Genomic DNA, 23,455 nt, shown 5'->3' on the forward strand with positions numbered 1-23,455 from the left:
GAATGGCCTAATTCCACTCCTATGTCTTATGGTTTCACATGAGATTTTCGCATTTCCCGCATGAAATATTCTTACAGCCTCTTCAACCGAAAGTGCTTTATTGGTACCAAATGTGTGCTATCAATACACACCCATTAGAAACTGATGTGAAACTGTTGCATGATTATATCAAGTAAACATTTACAGCTGGAGTTTTGACAGCCTCACTGAGAGATTTATTTGAATTTAAGTACTTGAGAAAATGTATCCAGAGTGTGGTGCTTCAGGGGACTTGGTGCGACTTTCAAGGACAGTTGGGAATAAGTCATAATGTTCCCCTTATCAGCAACACTAAATGAAAGGAGACTGCTCACTAGCTTCCCACACAAGTATTACATCATGTTACAAAGCTATAATTTGTTTGTGCTATGATAAATGCTTTTGTAGATTCTTTGATGTCATTCAGAGCTGCATTTTGTTTTTAATTTGTTCCAAACCTGTATTATAATGACACAAAATGAGTCACTAAAGAACTATTAAATATATTCTGTAAACTGCTTCAACAATGCTGGTAATTCAAATTCAAATGTTTCATATAAGATACAGAACAGACTGATGTAATATCTGTAATTATGGTGACAGGTATTATGAAGTATGATCGACCGAATGAGGAAGCTGGCCAGGTGGAAATGAGAACAAGAGAAATCTTATCCTTGTTCTGGACGGGAAAGAGGGTGGAAATTATGGAGGGTGATCCTTTGAATGCAGAACTGACAGAGTGAAAGGGTAAGCAGATTTCAAATAATTTCTAACATTCAACAGGACGATTCACTAATTTGTCTGAAGGTATTTTTTTGAGATACAGCACGGTAACAGGTCCTTCTGGCCCAATGACCCTGCACTGCCCAATTAACCTACGAACTCGCAAGTCTTTGGACTGTGGGAGGAAACCGGAGCACCTAGAGGAAACCCGTGCAGTCAAGGAGAGAACATATAAACTCTATACAGACAGTGGCGGAATTAAACCTTGGTAACTGGCACTGTAAAAGCATTACGCTAGCCACTACAAGATCTCCAAGTCAGATTCAGAGGTACCCTCAAATGACTATCTTCCCAGATGCTGCCACGCATTCCACTCATTGATAAAAGTCAAATGTTTGAGAGGTGCTGAGGAGCCAATTAGTCAAGAAAAAAAAACTTAATGCAAGAATGGTTTAACCACATTGAGGATGTTAAGGATGGTAGAAGGGGTAAGAATTAAATGGACTGATTTGTCCCAAATGGTACTATGCTTCTTAAGTTTTCACACCTGAAACTACCCAGCCACAAAACCATAAGACATAGGAGCAGAACTAGGCCATTCGGCCCACGTCTGTTCCACCATTCCATCTTGGCTGATTTATTATCCTTCTCAATCCCATTCTCCGGCTTTCTCCCTACAACCTTTGACACCCTTACTAACCAAGAAGCTATCAACCTTCGCTTTAAATATTCCCAATTTTGATGAGGGTAAGCAGATTTCAAATAATTTCTAACATTCAACAGGACGATTCACTAATCTGTCTGAAGGTATTTTTTTGAGATACCTCCACAGCCATCGGTGGCAATGAATGCCGCTGCCCTCTTGACTTGTCGCAAGCTTTAGGAAGAGAGGACTTGAGTCTATTGTCACATGGGCACCTAGTCTCTAACTTGCTCTTGAAGCACAGAGTTGATGTGGCTAATTCATTTTGTAGACAATATTGTTGGCAGGAGTATTACTACACTTAGACCCCGCTTAAAGCTGAGGATGTGTTCCTCAGAAGTGGAGTGCTATGTAAATCAGCTCTATGCGGGGTCATTATAACATTATGTAACTGGACATGTGTGCCTGCTATTAGAAAAATCACACCGGAGACATATGATGTATTATTTTATGTACACACAGTATTTTGTGGAGTAACAAATACGTAAATAGGCCTAAGCTGGACATCAATGGAGCAGCAACACGTCACAGCAGCAGCGGAGGGAAGCAGGTGGTGATTACATCGTAGAGGAGGGACCAGAATGTGGGTCCTCCTCTAACTCTGGCTTCTCCTTCAAGTAGAGATGGAGATTTGACAGCCTTTTAAGTTTCCTCTCGCAAAGCAGTTCTCTGTAGCAGGAAATCATGATGAGAACACCTCTCTTTGCCTTATTGCTTCGCTCCCAGTCAGGGTCATTATCGATGAACTGGTCCATGATTTGTGTGATCGTGGTGATGAAAGTGCTGAGGGATTTTGTGGTGAGATTTCTTGCTGGAGCTTCCTCTTCTCCACCAGAGTCCTCAGATTCACCCAGGATACGTTGCACTGCCAATTCTCGAAGCTCTTCGTTATTAAGGCTCTCACCATGAACTCTTCAACATCACCATCATTAACATCCTCACACCGTATCACTTGCAGTTTCACATCCATGCTAATGGTTTTCCCAGACATCTTAGATGCACCACCCTCACTGGGAGTTACAGGCCATTTTCCAGACATTATGGGTGAGAAAAATGGAATAAATTGGCGAGGGAGCAAGAACGTTTACACTCACAGGAGAGGCAGAGTGTGAAATAATACATGACTGTGACTGGCTCAGACTGTACGTAAAGCACTCTCATTGGCTGATTGAATGTTTAGTGTAATGGTGGGTGCTCTCGAGCAGTTTTGAGTGTTGTTTAGAATGAATTTTTGTCACTTCTTAAGATTTAAATAAAGAATTGAATAACTGTGCTGTAATGAATCAGTGCTATGCAGGGTCTGAGTGTACTGTTGATTTTCCAGTGTAATTTGTTCTAGTTATTACAACTGTGCGTCTTGAGTACAGTTCGCCACTGATCAGCTCACATTCAAACAATGTCTGGTCTTGGTGCATGCAGACACCGCCACTTCATTTTTCTGAAGGGTTGCAAATGGAACTAGAAATTGTGGGGATCGTGTACAATCTTTAATAATAGACTGGCAGAAATACGTTCCAATACATGAACCACTGAACCTGTTAGTTTTGGCCTCTGCCCTTATTAAATCGAGCCCATGCCTGGCCTATGCCTCTGGCTGAATGAGAATGCTTAGAAACTTGAAGTCCTATTTGACCCCATGACCACAGCAGCCTACAACACTTCTCTGGTTTTACTCCCCCGTTAGGGAATTTCCTTGTCCACACACAACCCAGGAATTCTTTAGGAGACTCCTTGTTTACGTGACACAGAGAACCGTCGCTCCGGAGAGCAACAACTCCGCTTACAATCAGTACACGGACCCCCTTTGTGGCTGATTCTAACGGGTATGGTCTGTTCAACATTTCCACATTTAGTGGTGTTATAAGCAAGCTAGAAGGAAAAACACTTAAGTCACGTAGCCTTGTGGTATACAGCAGTAGGCTAAAGGGCAGCACCATGATTCTCTGCTGATCTAGGTATTAAGCAATTCTATAGTCTTGCAAAGGTATTTAGCCCCATTGGCCAAAGTCCTCCATACCCTGTCAATACCTGCCCAATACATCTGCAGCCAAAATGTCTGCGCTCATCTTATATCTCATCTCAGGAGACTCCATTGCATAAAAACAAGAACAGTCAGGATGGGAAAGAATTGCTTCCCTCAGGCCATTAGGCTCCTGAACTCCCTGGTGCATCACCAAAGTGTCACTGGTTAATCTGTCCTGTACGTTACAATATTTAATTTATGTACTTTAGTTTGTTTATTTATGTGTAATCCATCTGCAGATTTCATCCTTGCTTTCACAAGTCATTATGTTATGTATACCACAGTGTTTTACACCCTGGTTCAGAGAAACGTCATCTCATTTTACAGTATACATGTACATAGTTAAATAATAAAACACTTGATCTTGATCAAGCTCCTGCCATCCTCGGGGAAGAACAACATTGATACCAAGGCAACAATAGTTAGCTCAGTGTAAGTTATCAAATCTAGAAAACACATCAAAATCAGGGCCAAGAAGCTAATCAACATCCCTTCCATAATAACTAAATAACCCAATAAATAACCTCAACATAGGGACGTCCGTTGCACTGTGTGTTGAATGAAGGAAATGGTGGCTTAAGAACCATCGAACATGGTGGTAGGAGAACTCAATAGGAGTCAGACATGGTAAAGACAGTTGGAATTTTTTTAAATACACTTAAGTTGATGACAGCAATTCTGAAGGATAGATGAAATATTCAGAAAGGAGCAACACAGTTGCCTAAAGCTTCCATGAAATAATAGGCAATAATATCTCAATAGCATCCATATTTCTATGAAGAAAGGAACAAGACCTGATTAACGTGGGAGGAAGCAAGCTTGCAGAGCGTTTTGAAATCAACTGATTGGGCAGTGGCACGAAGAGGAGCTCAGTTAAATTTCGGATGATTGGAGACGTGGGACTTTACGGAGTGAAGGTATAAACCACAGAATCTGGAATTGGACTATGGTGTGCTGAAAGGTAAACATTAAGAGAAACGTCATCTAGTGTTTCAGGAAGTGCAAAGCAGAGAGGGGCATAGGCAAACAACGTATTGCAGACATGAAAGCCAGCCGTCTCAGTGCGGGAAAAAAAGCAGATCTCCGAGACGTCTCATTGAAACCTATCCAATACAGGTGGCCCCCCGCTTTTCGAACATTCGCTTTACGACAGCACGCTGTTACGAAAGACCTACATTAGTACCTGTTTTCGCTAACCAAAGAGGATTTTCGCTTTTACGAAAAAAAGACACCCACTTTATACATGTTTACCCCGAGAAAGACTACAATGACTGTGAAGCCTTGTGCATGCAGTTGTGTGCACATGCGTGTACGTGCTGATTTTTTTTCTCCAAATTGATTTTGGCTCGCTGTCTTCCTGATTTTGATATGTGAAACTATACCATACATACAATATTTCTACTTTATTTAGGCTGTATATTTATATCATTCCTGCTTTTACTATATGTTCGAGTTATTTTAGGTTTTATGTGCTATTTGATATGATTTGGTAGGTTATTTTTTGGGTCTGGGAACGCTCAAAACTTTTTAATTGCTTCTTCGCTTTACGACATTTCGGCTTACAAATGGTTTCATGGAATGCTCTACCTTCGGATAGCGGGGGAAACCTGTATTGACAGGCCTAGATAGTGTGGACGTGGAGACGATAATTCTTAGTGTGGGGGAGTCTCAAGGACACATCCTCAGAATAGAAGGATGTCCCTTCAGAACAGAGATGAGGAGGAATTTCTTTAGCCAGTGGGTGGTGAAGGAAACAAATCCACTTACAATCATTGGGTATACTTACCCAATGTAAAGTCATTTGGGTCATTGGGTATATTTAAAATGGAGGTTGACTGGTTCTTGACTGGTAAAGATTACTGGGTGGAGGCTGGTGGCAGATGGATAATGTATCATCCCTGATGGAATGGTGAGCAAACCCGATGGGCCTAATGTCCTCATTCTGCCATGTTTTATGGTCTTAAGGACAGCTGAACAAGGCAGGTCTATGGAGAAGGAGATCGGCAGTAACGAGGGCAGCTAGGAGGATAAGCAGGTATGGATGCAGTATCACAAAGTAAATATTTATTTATTGGGATTCTGTGTGCCCTTCTAGCCACGCCGCCCAGCAATTCCCCAATTTAATCCTACCCTACCAGACCAATTACACTGACCAATTAACCTACTAACCAGTACATCTTTGGACTGTGGGAGGAAACCGGAGCACCTCCAGAAGAAAACCATGCGGTAACGGGGAGAACATACAAACTCCTTACAGGCAATGGAGGGAAACAAACCTGGGTCGCTGTACTGTAAAGCATCGTGTTACCTTTTATTAATCCCATAATCAGTTATAAGTCTGACACATACTTCACAACCTTACCATATAAGCATTTTACAGAAAACACAGCTATCAATGCATGGCAGTGAAAATGGTCAAATAATAGAGTCAGCTGATAAAATTCAAGCCAAATGCACTATTTCAAAGGAAAGATTAACACTTCAGTTATTCTGATTGATGATCAATTAATAAGGAACAAAATCGGAGGGAAAGATTTTACTGGGCATATTTTACTAAGGAACAAAGATAGTGTCAGTGACTCCAAACATGAACAAAGCTAGGCAGTCTCTATCAATAACTGAGTGGAGTTTGGTTTTAGTATCATATGTATAAGAAACTTCAATCTAAATGATAAACCCTAAAACATTGTACGTCCTCACCTCAGCCTGTGCTTCATTCTTTTCCATATTTTATCAGTACCTGGAATACTTCCCTTCTCCTCTAAAATCTTAGAGACATTCGTTATTGAAGTTATTAACTGGGGAAAGTGTGTAAACTTCATACAAACACTTGTGAAGATCCGTTCTGTACAACTGAAGTGATGCTAGACCATTGTAATTTCAACAGCTGATGGAACGACATCAAATGTCATTGAAATAGCACATGTTTAAGTTCTACTTTGTTGTCATCACTCCTCTGCAAAAAAAATTCCATTTACCAAAGGCAAACAATTCTGACAACATTGAAAGACTGAAGTAAAGTTAAAACATATGTGGGAAAAGATCTGAAACAAAGGCACTTTCAAACTTTCTACCCATAATTCTAAGCATTACCAATCGATATCTCCTGGCAACAAGCTGTTGCCATGGCAACATCACATTCAAATTAAAGGAAGAACATATAGAATAAATTACGGTGAAAATCACAGAAATGTCCACAGCAAGTCCCATTGGGAAAAATCTATTTCAGCAGGTTTTTTTTTTAAGGAACAGATGCATTGAAACAAAGAACTTATGCCTTCAAAAGAAGTCAGTGAAATATTAATCCATACCTGTTCAAATTAATACTGTCCCTCTCTAACCACTTCAGTTTACTAAATCCAAGGATCACGATGGACCACCAAAGCTCAAGTTCAAAGTTCAGTTATTCTGAAAGTATGCATGCATTATGCAACCTTGAGATTTGTCTCCTTACAGGCAACCCCAAAACACCCCAACATAACCCACAGAAAAGACACCCAGCGTGCGGGGGTGGGGGGGGGGGGGGGAAATTATGCGAGCAATAAAAGTAAGCAAATAGCACTTAGAATAAAAGTGAGTCCGGAGCATCTAGAGCAGGCCACGGCCTCAGCTCAGTACAGCGAAGTGTGGAGTAAATATCGTAAGTAAGATATTAGTTAGGTATTAAGTATTCCTAAACAAGCACTGCTAGTGTTTCAGCATTTGTTGTTTGGCAACCAGCTTTATCTATCATCTGAAGCGAAAGAGAAAGTGTACCACTGTTGAAATAAACATCAATAATGCGAGGACCTGCATCAAAACACTGTCTATCACAAAGGGTTAAAATGTTTTCAAGCTACTAATACCCAATATGTATTCTGGAAGCTATGTCAACTTCAGAAATAAAACTTAGGCTCTATTTTCCACTACCAGGAAGATAATGTGTAATGATAGGATCAGCGGAAAGTGTTTCACCATAAATTGTGATGTAACTACTCCAAGCTAATGAGTAATGATCTTTTGGTAGGACAGTGGCACGCTCAGACGTAGCTGTCACTCAGGGTCCAATCAAAGGTGCATTTGTTCAACTTGTGAATCTTTTTGCTGATCACAAGTCATTGTTAGATACTAAGACCGTGAGGAAGGGCAGAACTATCCCATCAGTGAGTCGCTCCATAGCGAATGCGTTATCGTTGTTGGGTTGTCCTCTGAACTTGTGTACCATTGTGCCGAGACAGTGCACGATCCAACAAACAGAGTGACGGAATATCTTGGACGTTTTTACTGGGATCACAAGACCCTGTTGGACATTGGTGACTCACAATACTACAAGTCTATTCATTGGCGAGAGTGATGTGGGGAACTGCATTGCCTTGGTCGCAGCAAAGACCGGGTCTTGGCCACAGGGTCGCCTTTGATGAAGCGGCCTGTTGCAGCCACCCGGGGAGAAAGCAGGGCTTCTGCTGGGCAAACTGGATTGGGAGCTGCCCTCTAGTGTTCGCTCAGTGGAAGAACAAGCTGTACCAGGGTGATCTACACTCCTGCCATTCAGGGAGTTGGGCTAATTTATTTTCTCTTTGTGACTGTTTTTCTGAAATTGTAACCATATGTGTTATTTGTGCTATTTGCAGTGTGCTCTTGGTAATGTGTTTTGCACCTTAGCCACAGAGAAACACTGATTGGCTATATTCAGGTTTGGTTGAATAATTTAACTTGGATAGATTTTTAGCATTGGCCCTAACACATAGACTCAGAAACTCCTAGCTTGATTAGTCCAGAGTGCCAATTATACCAAATGTAATCCCATGGCTCTTGTCGGCATCCATCCACTATAAATATTTACCACATATTTTGTCAAAAGATATCTCACTGTTGAAACTATTTGATACGGCAAGTGTTCCATGCTCAAACACCACTCAGTTTAAGCAACTTTGGAAAGGGCTGAGTCATAATAACGGGTTGATAAGGAGTGCTGCAACAATTATCTTTCTTTAATCAGAATTGACTTAAGTAGGCATTCTTACATGATTTTCACTTCAGACAAAATAACTGTACTGTGTCCAGTGTTTCTATTCACGCAACGAATTTTAGCAAAGACATAACGATCTCAACTTGGCATTCTGAATTCAGGCTGCACAAACGAAAGTTGATCAGACCAATCCCACATCCCAATTATCAGTCCTTAACCCCACAGAATATCAAATGGTTATCCAGGTACTTTTTAAATGTGAGAAGAATTCTTGATCCTCTAAGCCAGGGGCTTGCCAACCTGGGGTCCCACAGACGCTTCAGTTAATCATAGGGGTCCATAACATAAAAATGGCTGGGTACACCGGCTTGAAGTTTTACCAGCATTGAGTTCCTATCTCACCGCTTTGGCGAAAACACACCTTCAACTAACCTGCAATTCTATCAACCATATCTATGCAGCCCTCCTTGGTGCACAAAATGGACCCCTCCCCCATTAATCTTATTTACAAACCCCATTTCCAGAAAAGTTGGGATATTTTCCAAAATGCAATACAAACAAAAATCTGTGATATGTTAATTCACGTGAACCTTTAATTAACTGACAAAAGTACAAAGAAAAGATTTTCAATAGTTTTACTGACCAACTTAATTGTATTTTGTAAATATACACAAATTTAGAATTTGATGGCTGCAACACACTCAACAAAAGTTGGGACAGAGTTAAAATAAGATTGAAAAGTGCACAGAATATTCAAGTAGCACTGGTTTGGAAGACTCCACATTAAGCAGGCTAATTGGTAGCCGGTGAGGTATCATGACTGGGTATAAAAGTAGCGTCCATCAAAGGCTTAGTCTTTGCAAGCAAGATTGGGTCGTGGCTCACCCCTTTGTGCCAAAATTCATGAGAGAATTGTTAGTCAGTTCAAAAGGAACATTTCCCAACGCAAGATTGCAGAGAATTTAGGTCTTTCAACATATACAGTACATAATATTGTGAAAAGATTCAGAGAAGTCAGAGACATCTCAGTGCGTAAAGGACAAGGTTGAATGCGCGTGATCTTTGAGCCCTTAGGTGGCACTGCCTAAGTAACCGTCATGCTACTGTGACAATTATAGCCACCTGGGCTCGGGAGTACTTCGGAAAACCATTGTCACTTAACACAGTCCGTCGCTGCATCCAGAAATGCAACTTGAAACTGTATTACGCAAGGAGGAAGCCATACATCAACTCTATGCAGAAACGCCAGCGAGTTCTCTGGGCCCGAGCTCATCTCAGATGGACCGAAAGACTGTAGAATTGTGTGCTGTGGTCAGATGAGTCCACATTTCAGCTAGTTTTCGGAAAAAACGAGCATCGAGTTCTCCGTGCCAAAGATGAAAACGACCATCCTGATTGTTATCAGCAAAAGGTGCAAAATCCAGCATCTGTGATGGTATGGGGGTGCATCAGTGCCCACAGCATGGGTGAGTTGCATGTATGTGAAGGTACCATTGACACTAAGGCGTATATTAGGATTTTAGAGAGACATATGTTGCCATCAAGGTAATGTCTCTTCCCGGGACGTCCATGCTTATTTCAGCAGGACAATGCCAGACCACATTCTGCACGGGCTACAACAGCGTGGCTTTGTAGACACAGAGTGCGTGTGCTTGACTGGCCTGCTGCCAGTCCAGATCTATCTCCTATTGAAAATGTATGGCACATCATGAAGAGGAGAATCAATCAACGGAGATCAAGGACTGTTGAGCAGCTGAAGTCTTACATCAAGCAAGAATGGACAAAATTTCCAATTGCAAATCTACTACAATTAGTATCCTTAGTTCCAAAACGATTAAAAAGTGTTATTAAAAGGAAAGGTGATGTAACACAATGGTAAACATGCCTCTGTCCCAACTTTTGTTGAGTGTGTTGCAGCCATCAAATTCTAAATTTGTGTACATTTACAAAATACAATTAAGTTGGTCAGTAAAACTATTGAAAATCTTTTCTTTGTACCTTTGTCAGTTAAATAAAGGTTCATGTGAATTAACATGTCACAGATTTTTGTTTTTATTGCATTTTGGCAAATATCCCAACTTTTCTGGAAATGGGGTTTGTAGTTTTGTACACCTCCAATAAATCCCACCTTCAGACAATATCACCCCATTCAATTAGCTTTCGTCAAAACTCAAAGCCTGTCAACATTCTTTCAAATTACCACAAATTACTACATCTTTTCTAGAGTAAGAGAACCAGAGTAAAGTAGTACTTGTTGTATAATCTTAACATGGCATTTATATTCTGCGCATAAACCAATGTCAGCCAATATCCTCTATGGCTTTGCAACCATCTATCTGTCCTGCTATTCTCAGCAAACTATGAGCATGCACTCCAAGGTCTCTTCGCTCTTTTGTTCTTAATATTTTAGTCACAGAATTTACTATCATGGAGTTGTAAACAGAAAAACAGGCCTATCATGACTGCCTATATGAAACCCGCTTGTCTTTATTTAAAAGTTCAAAGTACATTTATTATCAGAGTATATATACAAACTTTGAGATTTGTCTCCTTACAAAAGGCTCACTTTATTCCCACTCTTTGCATCCTGCTAGAATCTTTTCAGTGATACCATGCGCTCTTAGCTTGTTAAACAGCCTCTGCAAGGCACCTTGTCAAAGGCCTTTCTGCAAATCCACGTACACATCAGCCGACTCTCTCCTTGGTCAGATAAGGAAGTTGAGCATTTGTTTGCATCAGGCTCATTAAATATAACTCACAAACTTTAAGCTGAAATTATTAAAACATACCATGAAAGATGACAGCACCCAAGACCACACTGCAAACAGCCTGTGACTAATATTACTCTTTGTTTCCTATTGCTGTTTGTTGGACAGGCATGATTGCACTGGAGAGGAAGCAGATGAGATTCTCCAGGACGTTGCCTGGGAAGCAAGGCTTCAGTTGAGGACAGAATGAATCTGTTAACCTTCAAGCAGAGGAGGAAGGCTGACAGAGGAACTGATAGAGATCTACAAAGTTGAGAGAGGTAGATGGGGTAGATCGGAAGAAATCTATTTTTGTTTGGTGGAGGTGTCTAAAACCAAATGGCATAGGTTTAAGGTGAAGGGTAAAAGGTTTAGAGTGAATATGAGGAAGAGTATTTTCAACTAAAGGGTGGTTTCAATTAGGAACACACACCGCATGAGGCAGGTAATCTCACACCATTTAAAACGCACTTGGATCACCAGAGCAGAGTGGGTGACAAGCTCGGTGCTTGGAAGTGGGATTAAGGTAGACAGGTATGTGGTGGTTGGCATGGGGATGATGGACCAAGGGATATCTATCTGTGCTATCATCACTTTCCCTTGCATTCAGTGGACTTGAACTCACCCTGCCAGGTGGGACCTTATCAAACGCCTTGCTAAATTCCGTGTTAACCACATTAATTCTCATCAAACACTGCAAATACTTGTCAGGGACATCCCACACTTCATAAATCCACACCGACTCCTTGTAATTAAACTAATTCCAAATTATGAATCATACTATCAATGTGAATCGTGCCTGATAATCTGCCCATCTGCTCACCAGCAAAACAACCTGATGAGCTTTCATGTCTTACTAACAACTCCAGAACCTTCCATTTTTCAAGTACAGTGACAGGTACATTTAAATCAGTACTGCTCTAATGTATATTTTATGCAGGCATGGCAATTTATCCACTTTTAAAGATGCTACGCTGCTTCCCTCTCCAAGTACATCATACTTAAATATTTCACAATCTTCAGTAGCTGTCTCATCTATCTCTTGAGAACAGAAACAAAACGTTCATTCAGAAATACCCATATCTTCTGTTTCCTGCAGTTCACTCGTCTCTAATAGACCTTAAGGCATAGGATAAGAATTAGGCCATTTGGCCCATCAAGTCTGTTCCACCATTTGATTATGGCTGATTTATTCTCCTTCGCAACCCCTTTACGACACTTTTGTCCTTCATGTAAAATGGGCCATAATCAGCAAGGGAAAACCTTGCCTGACAAATCTGTTGGAATTCTTTGAAGAATGGACGGATTGCACTTGAATCCCAAGATGCGTGGAATGGGCTGCCGGTGACAGGGGTGGAGGTGGATACGATAGGGCCTTTTAAGAAACTCCTGGACAGGTACATGGAGCTTAGAAAAATAGAGGGCTATGGGTAACCCCTGGTAATTTCTCAGGTAAGGACATGTTCAGCACAGCTTAGCGGGCTGAAGGGCCTGTATTGTGCTGTAGGTTTTCTATCTTTTCTATGTTTCTAAATAACAAGAAGGATAAACAAATGAGAATCGGTTGAGGTTGTGCACTTGTATTTTCAGAAGACCTTTGACAAGGTGCCACACGTGAGGCTGCTTAACAAGCATGGTTTTACAGGGAAGGTTCTAGCATGGATAAAGCAGTGGCTGATTGGCAGGAGGCAGAGTGGTAATAAAGTGAGCCTTTTCTGGCTGCTGGTGACTAGTGGTGTTCCACACGGACCTGCGCTAGGAGCAATTCTTTTTACGTTATATGTCAATGATTTGGATGATGGAATTGGTGGCTTTGTTGCAAAGTTTGCAGACAATATGAAGGTAGGTGGAGGGGCAGGTAGTTTTGAGGCAGATTAGGAGAATGGGCAAAGAAATGACAAATGGAATACAGTGTTGGTAGAAGAAATGAAAGTGTTGAGTGTTTTCAAATTGGAGAGAAAATATAAAAAAACAGGTGCTGAGGGACTTGGGATTAAAAGCGACTTTGAGTGCTGAGGAATGCAAATTCAATGTTAGCTTTCATTTCAAGAGGACTAGAATATAAAAGCAAAGATGTAATATTGAAACACCATAAAGCATTGTGAGCAGGTTTAGGCCTTTATCTTAGAAAGGATGTGCTGAAACTGGAGATGGTTCAAAGGAGGCTCACGAAAATGATTCCAGGATTGAGTGGCTTGTACAGGTGGCCCCCGTTTTTCATACATCCACTTTACGACAGCTCGCTGTTACAAAAGACCTACATTAGTACCTGTTTTCGCTAAACAAAGAGGATTTTCACCTTTACGAAAAAATGACGCCTGCTTTATACGTGTGTGTACCCCAAGAAAGACTACCATGACCGTGAAGCCTTGTGCGGACAGTTGTTTGCGCATGCGTGTACGTGCTGATTTTTTCTCCAAACAGATTTTGGCTCGCCGTCTTCCTGATTTTGATACGTGAAACTACACCGTACATACAATATTTCTACTTAATATAGGCTGTGTATTTATCATATCATTCCTCCTTTTACTATATGTTACTGTTATTTTAGGTTTTATGTGCGATTCGGTATGATTTGGTAGGTTATTTTTTGGGTCTGGGAACGCTCAAAATTTTTTCCCATATAAATTAATGGTAATTGCTTCTTCGCTTTATGCCATTTCAACTTACAAAAGGTTTCATAGGAACGCTCTACCTTCGGATAGCGGGGGGAAACCTGTAATATGAAGAGCGTTTGATGACTTTGGGCCTGTATTCGCTAGAATTCAGAAGAATGATTTCATTGAAACCTTTGATGGAATGGATGTGGAGAATATGTTTCCTATGGTGGGAGAGTCTAAGACCAGAGGACACAGCCTCAGAATAGAGGAGCATACTTTTAGTATGGAGATTAGAAGGAATTTCTTCAGTCAGAGAGTGGTGAATTTATGCAATTCTTTGCAACAGGCAGCTGTGGAGGACAAGTTTGTATGTATATTTAAGGCAGAGGTTGACAGATTCTTGATTAGTCAGGGCATGAAGGGATACAGGGTGAAGGCAGGAGATTGGGGCTGAGAGGAAAATGGAACAGCCATGATGAAATGGCAGAGCATAATCGATGGGCTAAATGGCCTAATTTTGCTCCTGTATCTTATGGTCTTATAAACTGGGATTGCTGATGACACAAAGGTTGGATGTGTTGTGGATAGTGTGGAGGGCTGTCAGAGGTTACAGCGGGACATTGATAGGATACAAAACTGGGCTGAGAAGTGGCAGATGGAGTTCCACCCAGATAAGTGTGAAGTGGTTCATTTTGGTAGGTCAAATATGATGGCAGAATTTTGTATTAATGCTAAGACTCTTGCCAGTGTGGAGGTTCAGAGGGATCTTGGGGTCCGAGTCCATAGAACACTCAAAGCAGCTGCACAGGTTGACTCTGTGGTTAAGAAGGCGTATGGTGTATTGGCCTTCATCAATCGTGGAATTGAATTTAGGAGCCGAGAGGTAATGTTGCAGCTACATAGGACCCTGATCAGACCCCACTTGGAGTACTGTGCTCAGTTCTGGTCGCTTCACTACAGGAAGATATGGAAGCCATAGAAAGGGTGCAGAGGAAATTTACAAGGACGTTGCCTGGATTGGGGAGCATGCCTTATGAGAATAGGTTGAGTGAACTCGGCCTTTTCTCCTTGGAGCGAAGGAGGATGACAGATGATCTGATAGAGGTATACAAGATGATAAGAGGCATTGATCGTGTGGATAGTCAGAGGTTTTTTCCCAGGGCTGAAATGGTTGCCACAAGAGGACTCAGGTTTAAGGTGCAGGGGAGTAGATACAGAGGAGATAACAGGGGTAAGTTTTTTACTCAGAGAGCGGTGAGTGCATGGAATGGGATGCTGGCAATGGTGGTAGAGGCAGATACGATAGGGTCTTTTAAGAGGCTTTTAGATAGGTACATGGAGCTTAGTAAAATAGAGGGCTATAGGTAAGCCTAGTAATTTCTAAGGTAGGGACATGTTTGGCACAACTTTGTGGGCCGAAGGGCCTGTATTGTGCTGTAGGTTTTCTATGTTTCTACAGTGAAAGGCCATTGACTTTAACATTAGCCTCTTCCCCTCCACACACGCTGGAATTAAGGAGATTGAGAGGGGATCTGATTGCAACATATAAGATTATTAAGGGATTGGACAAGATAGAGGCAGGAAATATGTTCCAGATGCTGGGAGAGTCCAGTACCAGAGGGCATGGTTTGAGAATAAGGGGTAGGTCATTTAGGACAGAGTTAAGGAAAAACTTCTTCTCCCAGAGAGTTGTGGGGGTCTGGAATGAACTTCCTCGGAAGGCAGTGGAGGCCAGTTCTCTGGATGCTTTCAAGAAGGAGCTAGATAGGTATCTTATGGATAGGGGAATCAAGGGATATGGGGACAAGGCAGGAACCGGGTATTGATAGTAGATGATCAGCCATGATCTCAGAATGGCGGTGCAGGCTCGAAGGGCTGAATGGTCTACTTCTGCACCTATTGTCTATAAATGCTGTCTGTATTTTCTCTATTTTGTTGTTTCAGGTTTTAAGCAAATCAGCTCTTTAATTTTCTAGAACTTACGGGACCAGTTACACAGGAAGGTTCTGTGGAACACAAAAATATTAAGAATTCTGGATACCATGCAACTTTTATAATGTTTTGGTCTAAGTAAGGATTGGGTAGTTAAACTGTCATACGACTGTGGCCCTATTGATTTTGTCAGCCATTTGCAGATGGCTTTTTTTGCATTACTGTATCAATATCAGTTAATAGCTGTTAAAGTTATTCCTATAAATTTTTATAAGCTTGAGGTGCTTCAGTAGATCGTTTTCACTTCATTCATATTCCCTGGTATTATCCTGCACCAGATATGGGACTCTCAGCTATCTTGTTCTGTTATTTTTTAATTAAATTCATTACTTTCTGCTTTCATATGGTGGCTCCTGATGTAATCTATCCTCATTAGCCCAAACAGTAACTGGACAAAAGTGACAGGGGATTAAGTCACCAAGATAATTGCATTTTAACCACAGAAGACTGAACAGGTAAGACTGCCTGAAATAGTCTACAAGATTAATATAATACAGGAATGCATTTAATATTTATATCTAAGGAACAGCACATGAAGAGCATTAACTGCCCATAACAACCATACATAGTTCAAAATACAGGGACCACAGTGCACTACAGCACCAGAACAGGCCCTTTGGCCCATCTAGTTTGTGCCAAACTATTAATCGCCTAGTCCTGGGCCATAGCTCTCCATAACCTTCCTAACCTGTACTCATCCAAACATCTCTTCAATGTTGAAATTGACCCCGCATCCACCACTTCCAATGGCAGCTCGCTGCCCGCTCTCATGTCCTTCTGAGTGAATTTTACACTTATGTTCCCCTTAAACTTTTCACCTTTCACTCTTTCCCTGAAAGAGATTGTAGCCTCACCCAGCCCCAGTGGAAAAAACCTGCTTGCATTTGCCTTATTTATACCTCTGATAATTTTATATACCTCTGTCAAATCTCCCGTCATTCTTTTATTGTCCAGGGAATAAAGTCCTAACCTATTCGATCCATCCCCACAACTCGGGTTCTCAAGTTCTAGCAACTTACGCTTTCTCTGCACTTTTTCATTCTTATTGATGCTTTTCCGTCGTGTAGGTAGGTGACCAGAATGGCACACGATACTTTAAGTTAGGCCATAAAGGTCTTAAAATATTTCAACATGAGCTTTCTTTATGACCTTATGTGATGCAACTTTCAAGGGACTATGGATCTGTATTCTCAAAGGTCCCTGTTCTACCACTCACCTACCCTGGTTTGCCCTCTCAAAGTGCAACACCTCACACTAGTCAGCATGAAATCCCATCTGTAGAAAATGACATGTTGTTGAAAATAGTTTGTATCTCTGAACCTTATCATCTCTTTAAGTAGGGAAACAAACCTAACAGAATAAAACTCAAAAGAATTACAACCTTTTATACTTTGTATGATTTCCTCTGCCTAGTTAAGACTTTTCCCACCTTTACAATGTATTCTTATCAATCTACATTTCTGAATGTACATAATTCACTATTATGCCCCTCTACTGTGGATTTCAACATTCTCCAGATCAGCGGTTCCCACAATTTTATGCCATGGACCAATACTACTAAGCAAGGGGTCTGAGGACCCCAGGATGGGAACCCCTGCTCCAGACACTAAGCCAACACCGAACACCACTGCAGACTTAGCCAGTGAAAAATGTAACAGCAGATGTAGAATAACCTGCAACATAATTTTATGTTTACATTTTAAATGGAAAGAGTGGCAGCTAAAACTTAGTGGGTCCAACCTTTTTTTAAGATAAAGATGACTTTTTTGGACTAAGAACTATCTTAAGTCCAACTTCATTACTGCCGTTGTATTTGCCTTTCTCTGTACCGTGAGTGTTAAATACAAGGGACTGGCCATGTGGCTCATAGAGCCTTCAACAAGTCAAATACTTCTGTACTGCTGAGGCTAGGCCAAGCACCATCTCCTATTTTTTGAACAAAGATATGAATATACATGTACATTTTGCAGAACCAATCATTATCTGTACAAATATGATTTGTTTCCCGATAGCTTGGTTCAAGTGGCTCCCTGTGGTCTTTGTTTACACAGCTGAACAGTGTGATTTCAAAGCAGATCAATGCTTGAAGTACATTCAATGGAAGTAGTTTTTTAGCCAATATCATTTCCTTCGAGCTATTTGAACATTTTCAATGTTTGTTAATGTGTATTAATGTCTGTTAATACTTTAGAACAGAACAGAGCACATTTTTAGTTATTTGCCTGAGGGGGTTATTGGGTTACAAAGATCTCTGTTTATGCAATTTGGAAATTTCTAAGAAGTCAACGGGGAGAGGACAGGGTTCCCGCAACTGAGGTTTTACCAAAATTGTCTTTCACTCCAAGTACCCCTTTGGGGCAGCATGGTACAACGCTTTACAGTACCACTGACCCAGGTTCACTTCCCACCGCTGTCTGTAAAGGGTTTGTATATTCTCCCTGTGACTGCATAGGTCCAAAGGCGTATCAGTTGATAGGTTAATGGGTCATTGTAAATTGCCCCGTGATTAGTCTAGGATTAAGTAGATGGGTTGCTAGGTGGCGCAGACTGAAGGGCTGGAAAGACCTATTGTACACAGCAGCTCAATAAATAAATAAATATAAATTGCAAAATTATTTCACTGTTTAGTGGTTTGACCTCCCATTGAGACCATATTCTGTTACGTTTGTAACTGAATTTCAACAGATATAGGTTATTGTTATGAAACAATAACTCTTCAGTTTGTATGTGTACAAGCAAATTTCAGTCAATGAGTTTTAAACCAGGAAAAGGAGTGAACAAGTTGAGAAAGACCCACCTTGGACGGTTCCCCAGGAAACTCCAACATGGACTCTGGTGTACTCATTCCTTTTGAATGGTTTGACAGGTTGTTGATAGTTGCAGCAGCTTTCCTAGACTTTGACTTCATTCTTTTATGCTTATTCATCCTCTCACTGTTGAGTTTTCTTTTAGCACCGTGGCCTGTGAGCTCTGTCTCAGTGCAGTGTGTGTCCCTTTGTAAAGTAGCATCACTCACAATTGCATGGATGTCTGTTGACGACATCATTTTAACCTTCAAGTATTTTCGTTTCCTCTTAATCAACATGCGCTTCCTAGACAAACGTGAGCAATTCTTTTGTTTTTGACGTGTTGCTGAAATTCCGTTCATCTGCAATAGAAGGTTGTTCATTAGTAAATCAGCAGAAAATCAGAAACAGTTACATCACTGTTTCACAGTTCAATATAAAGTTATTACCAAAGTAGAGGTCCGCACTGATTTGGTTCCATGCTTTTGCTTTTAATAGAGTTTGTAATAGAGCAGGAATAGGTGACTACTATGACTAAGACATTCTGAGAAACCACATACAACATCTAATGCAGTATCTCACCAAAATATGCCTTCAAATTACCCCAAATATAGGTGGGTGATAGAAGATTCATGGTGGAACTCATAGGCACGACAGGATGGGTTACAACAAAATAAATGGGTGGGAATGCTCAGAAATCAGCAAATTCAATAGGCCAAATGACATGGATGAAAATGTTTGTGGTCTGACAACTAAGTCAGCTCTTGACATGAATGCTGGTGGAATTGTAGATAGTTAAGATAGTTGACTGATGATACAGTGGGTGTAGATCAGCTGACAAACTAGTCAGAGTGGTGACTTGTAGAACTTAATCCACATAAAGTTCAAAATAAATTTACTATCAAAGCCCGTATATGTCACCACATGCTATCCTGAAATTCATTTTCTTCCAGGCATTCACAGTAGAACAAAGAAATAGATAGATAGATAGATAGATAGATACTTTATTCATCCCCATGGGGAAATTCAACTTTTTTTCCAATGTCCCATACACTTGTTGTAGCAAAACTAATTACATACAATACTTAACTCAGTAAAAAAATATGATATGCATCTAAATCACTATCTCAAAAAGCATTAATAATAGCTTTTAAAAAGTTCTTAAGTCCTGGCGGTAGAATTGTAAAGCCTAATGGCATTGGGGAGTATTGACCTCTTCATCCTGTCTGAGGAGCATTGCATCGATAGTAACCTGTCGCTGAAACTGCTTCTCTGTCTCTGGATGGTGCTATATGGAGGATGTTCAGAGTTATCCATAATTGACCGTAGCCTACTCAGCGCCCTTCGCTCAGCTACCGATGTTAAACTCTCCAGTACTTTGCCCACGACAGAGCCCGCCTTCCTTACCAGCTTATTAAGACGTGAGGCGTCCCTCTTCTTAATGCTTCCTCCCCAACACGCCACCACAAAGAAGAGGGCGCTCTCCACAACTGACCTATAGAACATCTTCAGCATCTCACTACAGACATTGAATGACGCCAACCTTCTTAGGAAGTACAGTCGACTCTGTGTCTTCCTGCACAAGGCATCTGTGTTGGCAGTCCAGTCTAGCTTCTCGTCTAACTGTACTCCCAGATACTTGTAGGTCTTAACCTGCTCCACACATTCTCCATTAATGATCACTGGCTCCATATGAGGCCTAGATCTCCTAAAGTCCACCACCATCTCCTTGGTCTTGGTGATATTGAGACGCAGGTAGTTTGAGTTGCACCATATCACAAAGTCCTGTATCAGTTTCCTATACTCCTCCTCCTGTCCATTCCTGACACATCCCACTATGGCCGTGTCATCAGCGAACTTCTGCACATGGCAGGACTCCGAGTTATATTGGAAGTCTGATGTGTACAGGGTGAACAGGACCGGAGAGAATACGGTTCCCTGCGGCGCCCCTGTGCTGCTGACCACCGTGTCAGACCTACAGTCTCCCAACCGCACATACTGAGGTCTATCTGTCAAGTAGTCCACTATCCAATCCACCATGTGAGAGTCTACTCCCATCTCCGTTAGTTTGTGCCTTAAGATCTTGGGCTGGATGGTGTTAAAGGCACTAGAGAAGTCAAGGAATGTAATCCTCACAGCACAACTGACCCCCTCTAGGTGAGAGAGTGATTTGTGCAGCAAATACGTGATAGCATCCTCCACTCCCACCTTCTCCTTATATGCAAACTGAAGAGGATCCTGGGCATGCCTGGTTTGTGGCCTCAGATTCTGTATTATCAGCCGCTCCATGGGCTTCATAACGTGCGACGTCAAGGCAACAGGTCTGAAGTCATTCAACTCCTTTGGTTGTGGTTTCTTCGGTACCGGGACAATACAGGATGTTTTCCACTGTCTGGGTACTCTTCTCTGCTCCAGGCTCATGTTGAAGATGCGCTGTAGTGGTTCTCCCAGCTCAAACGCACAGGCCCTCAGTAATCGTGGGGAAACTCCATCCGGTCCAGCCGCCTTGCTGGTACAGATCTTCCTCAGTTGACCTTCCACCTGTGCAGCCGTAATCCTGGGCGTGGGCAAGGTCTCCTGTGAGTGGCTATTTTCCTGTGAGGGAAGTAAGCCTGGTGTGGATTTCTGCGGTGAGGATGAGATTGAGCTGTCGAACCTGTTGAAGAAGTTGTTCAGCTGGTTCGCTTTCTCCACATCTCCACTTATGTTCGCCCCCCGCTTTGCACCGCATCCGGTGATGATCTTCATCCCATCCCACACCTCCTTCATGCTTTTTTTCTGCAGCTTTTGTTCTAGCTTCCTCCTATACTGATCCTTTGCCCCCCTTATCTGTACTCTGAGTTCCTTCTGAACTCTTTTAAGCTCCATCCGATCACCATCTTTAAAGGCCCTCTTCTTCTGGTTTAGGAGGCCTTTGATGTGACTAGTGATCCAGGGCTTATTATTGGGATAGCAGCGAACAGTTCTAACAGGGACAACTGCATCCACACAAAAGTTAATATAGTCCGTTGTGCATTCAGTGACCTCCTCAACGCCCCCACAGAGCCCCCCTTGCAGTACATCCCAGTTAGTAGTACCGAAGCAGTCTCTCAGGGCCTGTTCAGCTTCAGGAGTCCACTTCCTAAACGAGCGTGTGGTAGTGGGATGCCTCATCACAATTGATTTATATCGGGGCTGTAACAAAACCAGGTTGTGATCAGCTTTCCCCAATGAAGGCAGTGGGGATGCACTATATGCCTCCTCTACGTTTGCATACAGTAGGTCAATAGTCCTATTACCCCTGGTGTAGCAATCCACGTACTGGGAGAAAGCAGGTAGTGTCTTGTCCAAAGTCACATGGTTGAAGTCCCCTGTAATTATCACCAGTGCCTCAGGGTGCTGTGTCTGAAGCCTAGCAACAGCGGAGCTGATGACGTCACACGCTACCGTTGCGTCGGCGTGTACAATAGAATCAATGAAAAGCCACACACAAACACTGGCAAACAACCAACGTGCAAGAGAAGATGAACTATGTGAAAAATAATACATAAATAAGTAAATATTTAATACTGAGAGCATGAGTTGCAGAGTCCTTGGAAGTGAGTCCATATAGGTTATGGAATCAGTTCAGAGTTAAAAAGGGAAGTTATTCACACTGGTTCAGAAGCCTGATGGTTGAGGAGGAATAACTGTTCCTGAACCTGGTGGTGTGGGACCTAAAGCTCCTGTACCTTCTTCCCAATAGCAGCAGCAAGAAGATAGCATGGCCTGGAAGGTTTGGATCCTTGATGATGCACGATGCTTTCTTACGGCAGCTCTCCTTGTAGATTTGCACAAAGGTTTGGAGTTCAATGCAAACTCTAGAAAGGTTGGTTCATAAAGGAAAGCCAGCCTGAACTTACTTAACTGAATAGTGGCGGCAGCAAGCAAGCCACTTAGATCTGCACATTATATTGAGAAGATCAGTCATAGCTCCCAATCCTGATCACTGCACATCACGATACATAATTATTACACTGAATTGAAATATTACAAACAATGTGCTGCCTTATTAACACCAGATACAGGTGTCCCCCGTTTTTCGAACGTTCACTTTCCGGCTTATGAACCATTTCATAGGAACGCTCTAACTTCAAATAGCGGAGGAAACCTGTAATCAAATAATTTGAATTCATTTCTGGGATCAGTGACCTTGACTGAACCATAGTATGAATTGAATTGAATTTATTACTTACATCCTTCATATACATGAGGAGTAAAAATCTTTAAGTGAGGTCTCTGTCTAAATGTGCAATTTATAGTAATTTATAATAAATATTATGCACAACAGGATAGTCAATATAACATAGAAATACAGTTGCGTCAGCATGAATTGAGCAATCTGATGGCCTGGAGGAAAAAGCTGTCCCAGAGCCTGTTGGTCCTGGCTTCAATACTGTGGTATTGTTTCCCAGATGGCAGCAGTTGGAACAGTTTGTGGTTGGGGTGACTTGGGTCTCCAATGATCCTTCAGCCCTTTACACACTTGTCTTTGTAAATAACCCGAATAGTGCCAAGTTCATATCCACAGATGCACTGGGCTGTCCGCACCACTCTCTGCAGGGTCCTGCAATTGAGGGAAGTACAGTTCCCATACCAGGCCGTGATCCAGCCAGTCAGGACGCTCTCAATTGTCCCCCTATAGAAAGTTCTTAGAATTTGGGGGGGCCACACCAAACCTTCAACTGTCTATGGTGAAAGAGGTGCTGTTGTGCCTTTTTCACCACACAGCTGGAATGTACAGACCACGTGAGCTCCTCAGTGTTGCTTAAGCTGAGGAACTTAAAGCTGTTCACCCTCTCAACTCCAGATCCACTGAGGTCCAGGGGTTAGCCTGTCTCCACTCCTCCTGTAGTCTACAACCAGCTCCTTTGTTTTAGAGACATTGAGGGAGAGG

At 41.8% G+C, this 23,455-nt stretch overlaps 1 protein-coding gene across 1 annotated transcript in view; it reads right to left on the reverse strand.

Annotated features, from left to right (window-relative positions):
- The window catches only part of riox1 (ribosomal oxygenase 1), a 93,423-nt gene that overhangs the window by 65,451 nt on the left and 4,517 nt on the right, over positions 1-23,455 (reverse strand). Inside the window, exon 2 of the mRNA XM_073050506.1 lies at positions 18,552-18,902. Coding sequence (XP_072906607.1) covers positions 18,552-18,902 — 351 coding nt within the window. The remainder of the gene's footprint in view (positions 1-18,551; positions 18,903-23,455) is intronic.

Source organism: Hemitrygon akajei, chromosome 7, assembly GCF_048418815.1.
Source record: "Hemitrygon akajei chromosome 7, sHemAka1.3, whole genome shotgun sequence".
Taxonomy (NCBI): Eukaryota; Metazoa; Chordata; class Chondrichthyes; order Myliobatiformes; family Dasyatidae; genus Hemitrygon; species Hemitrygon akajei.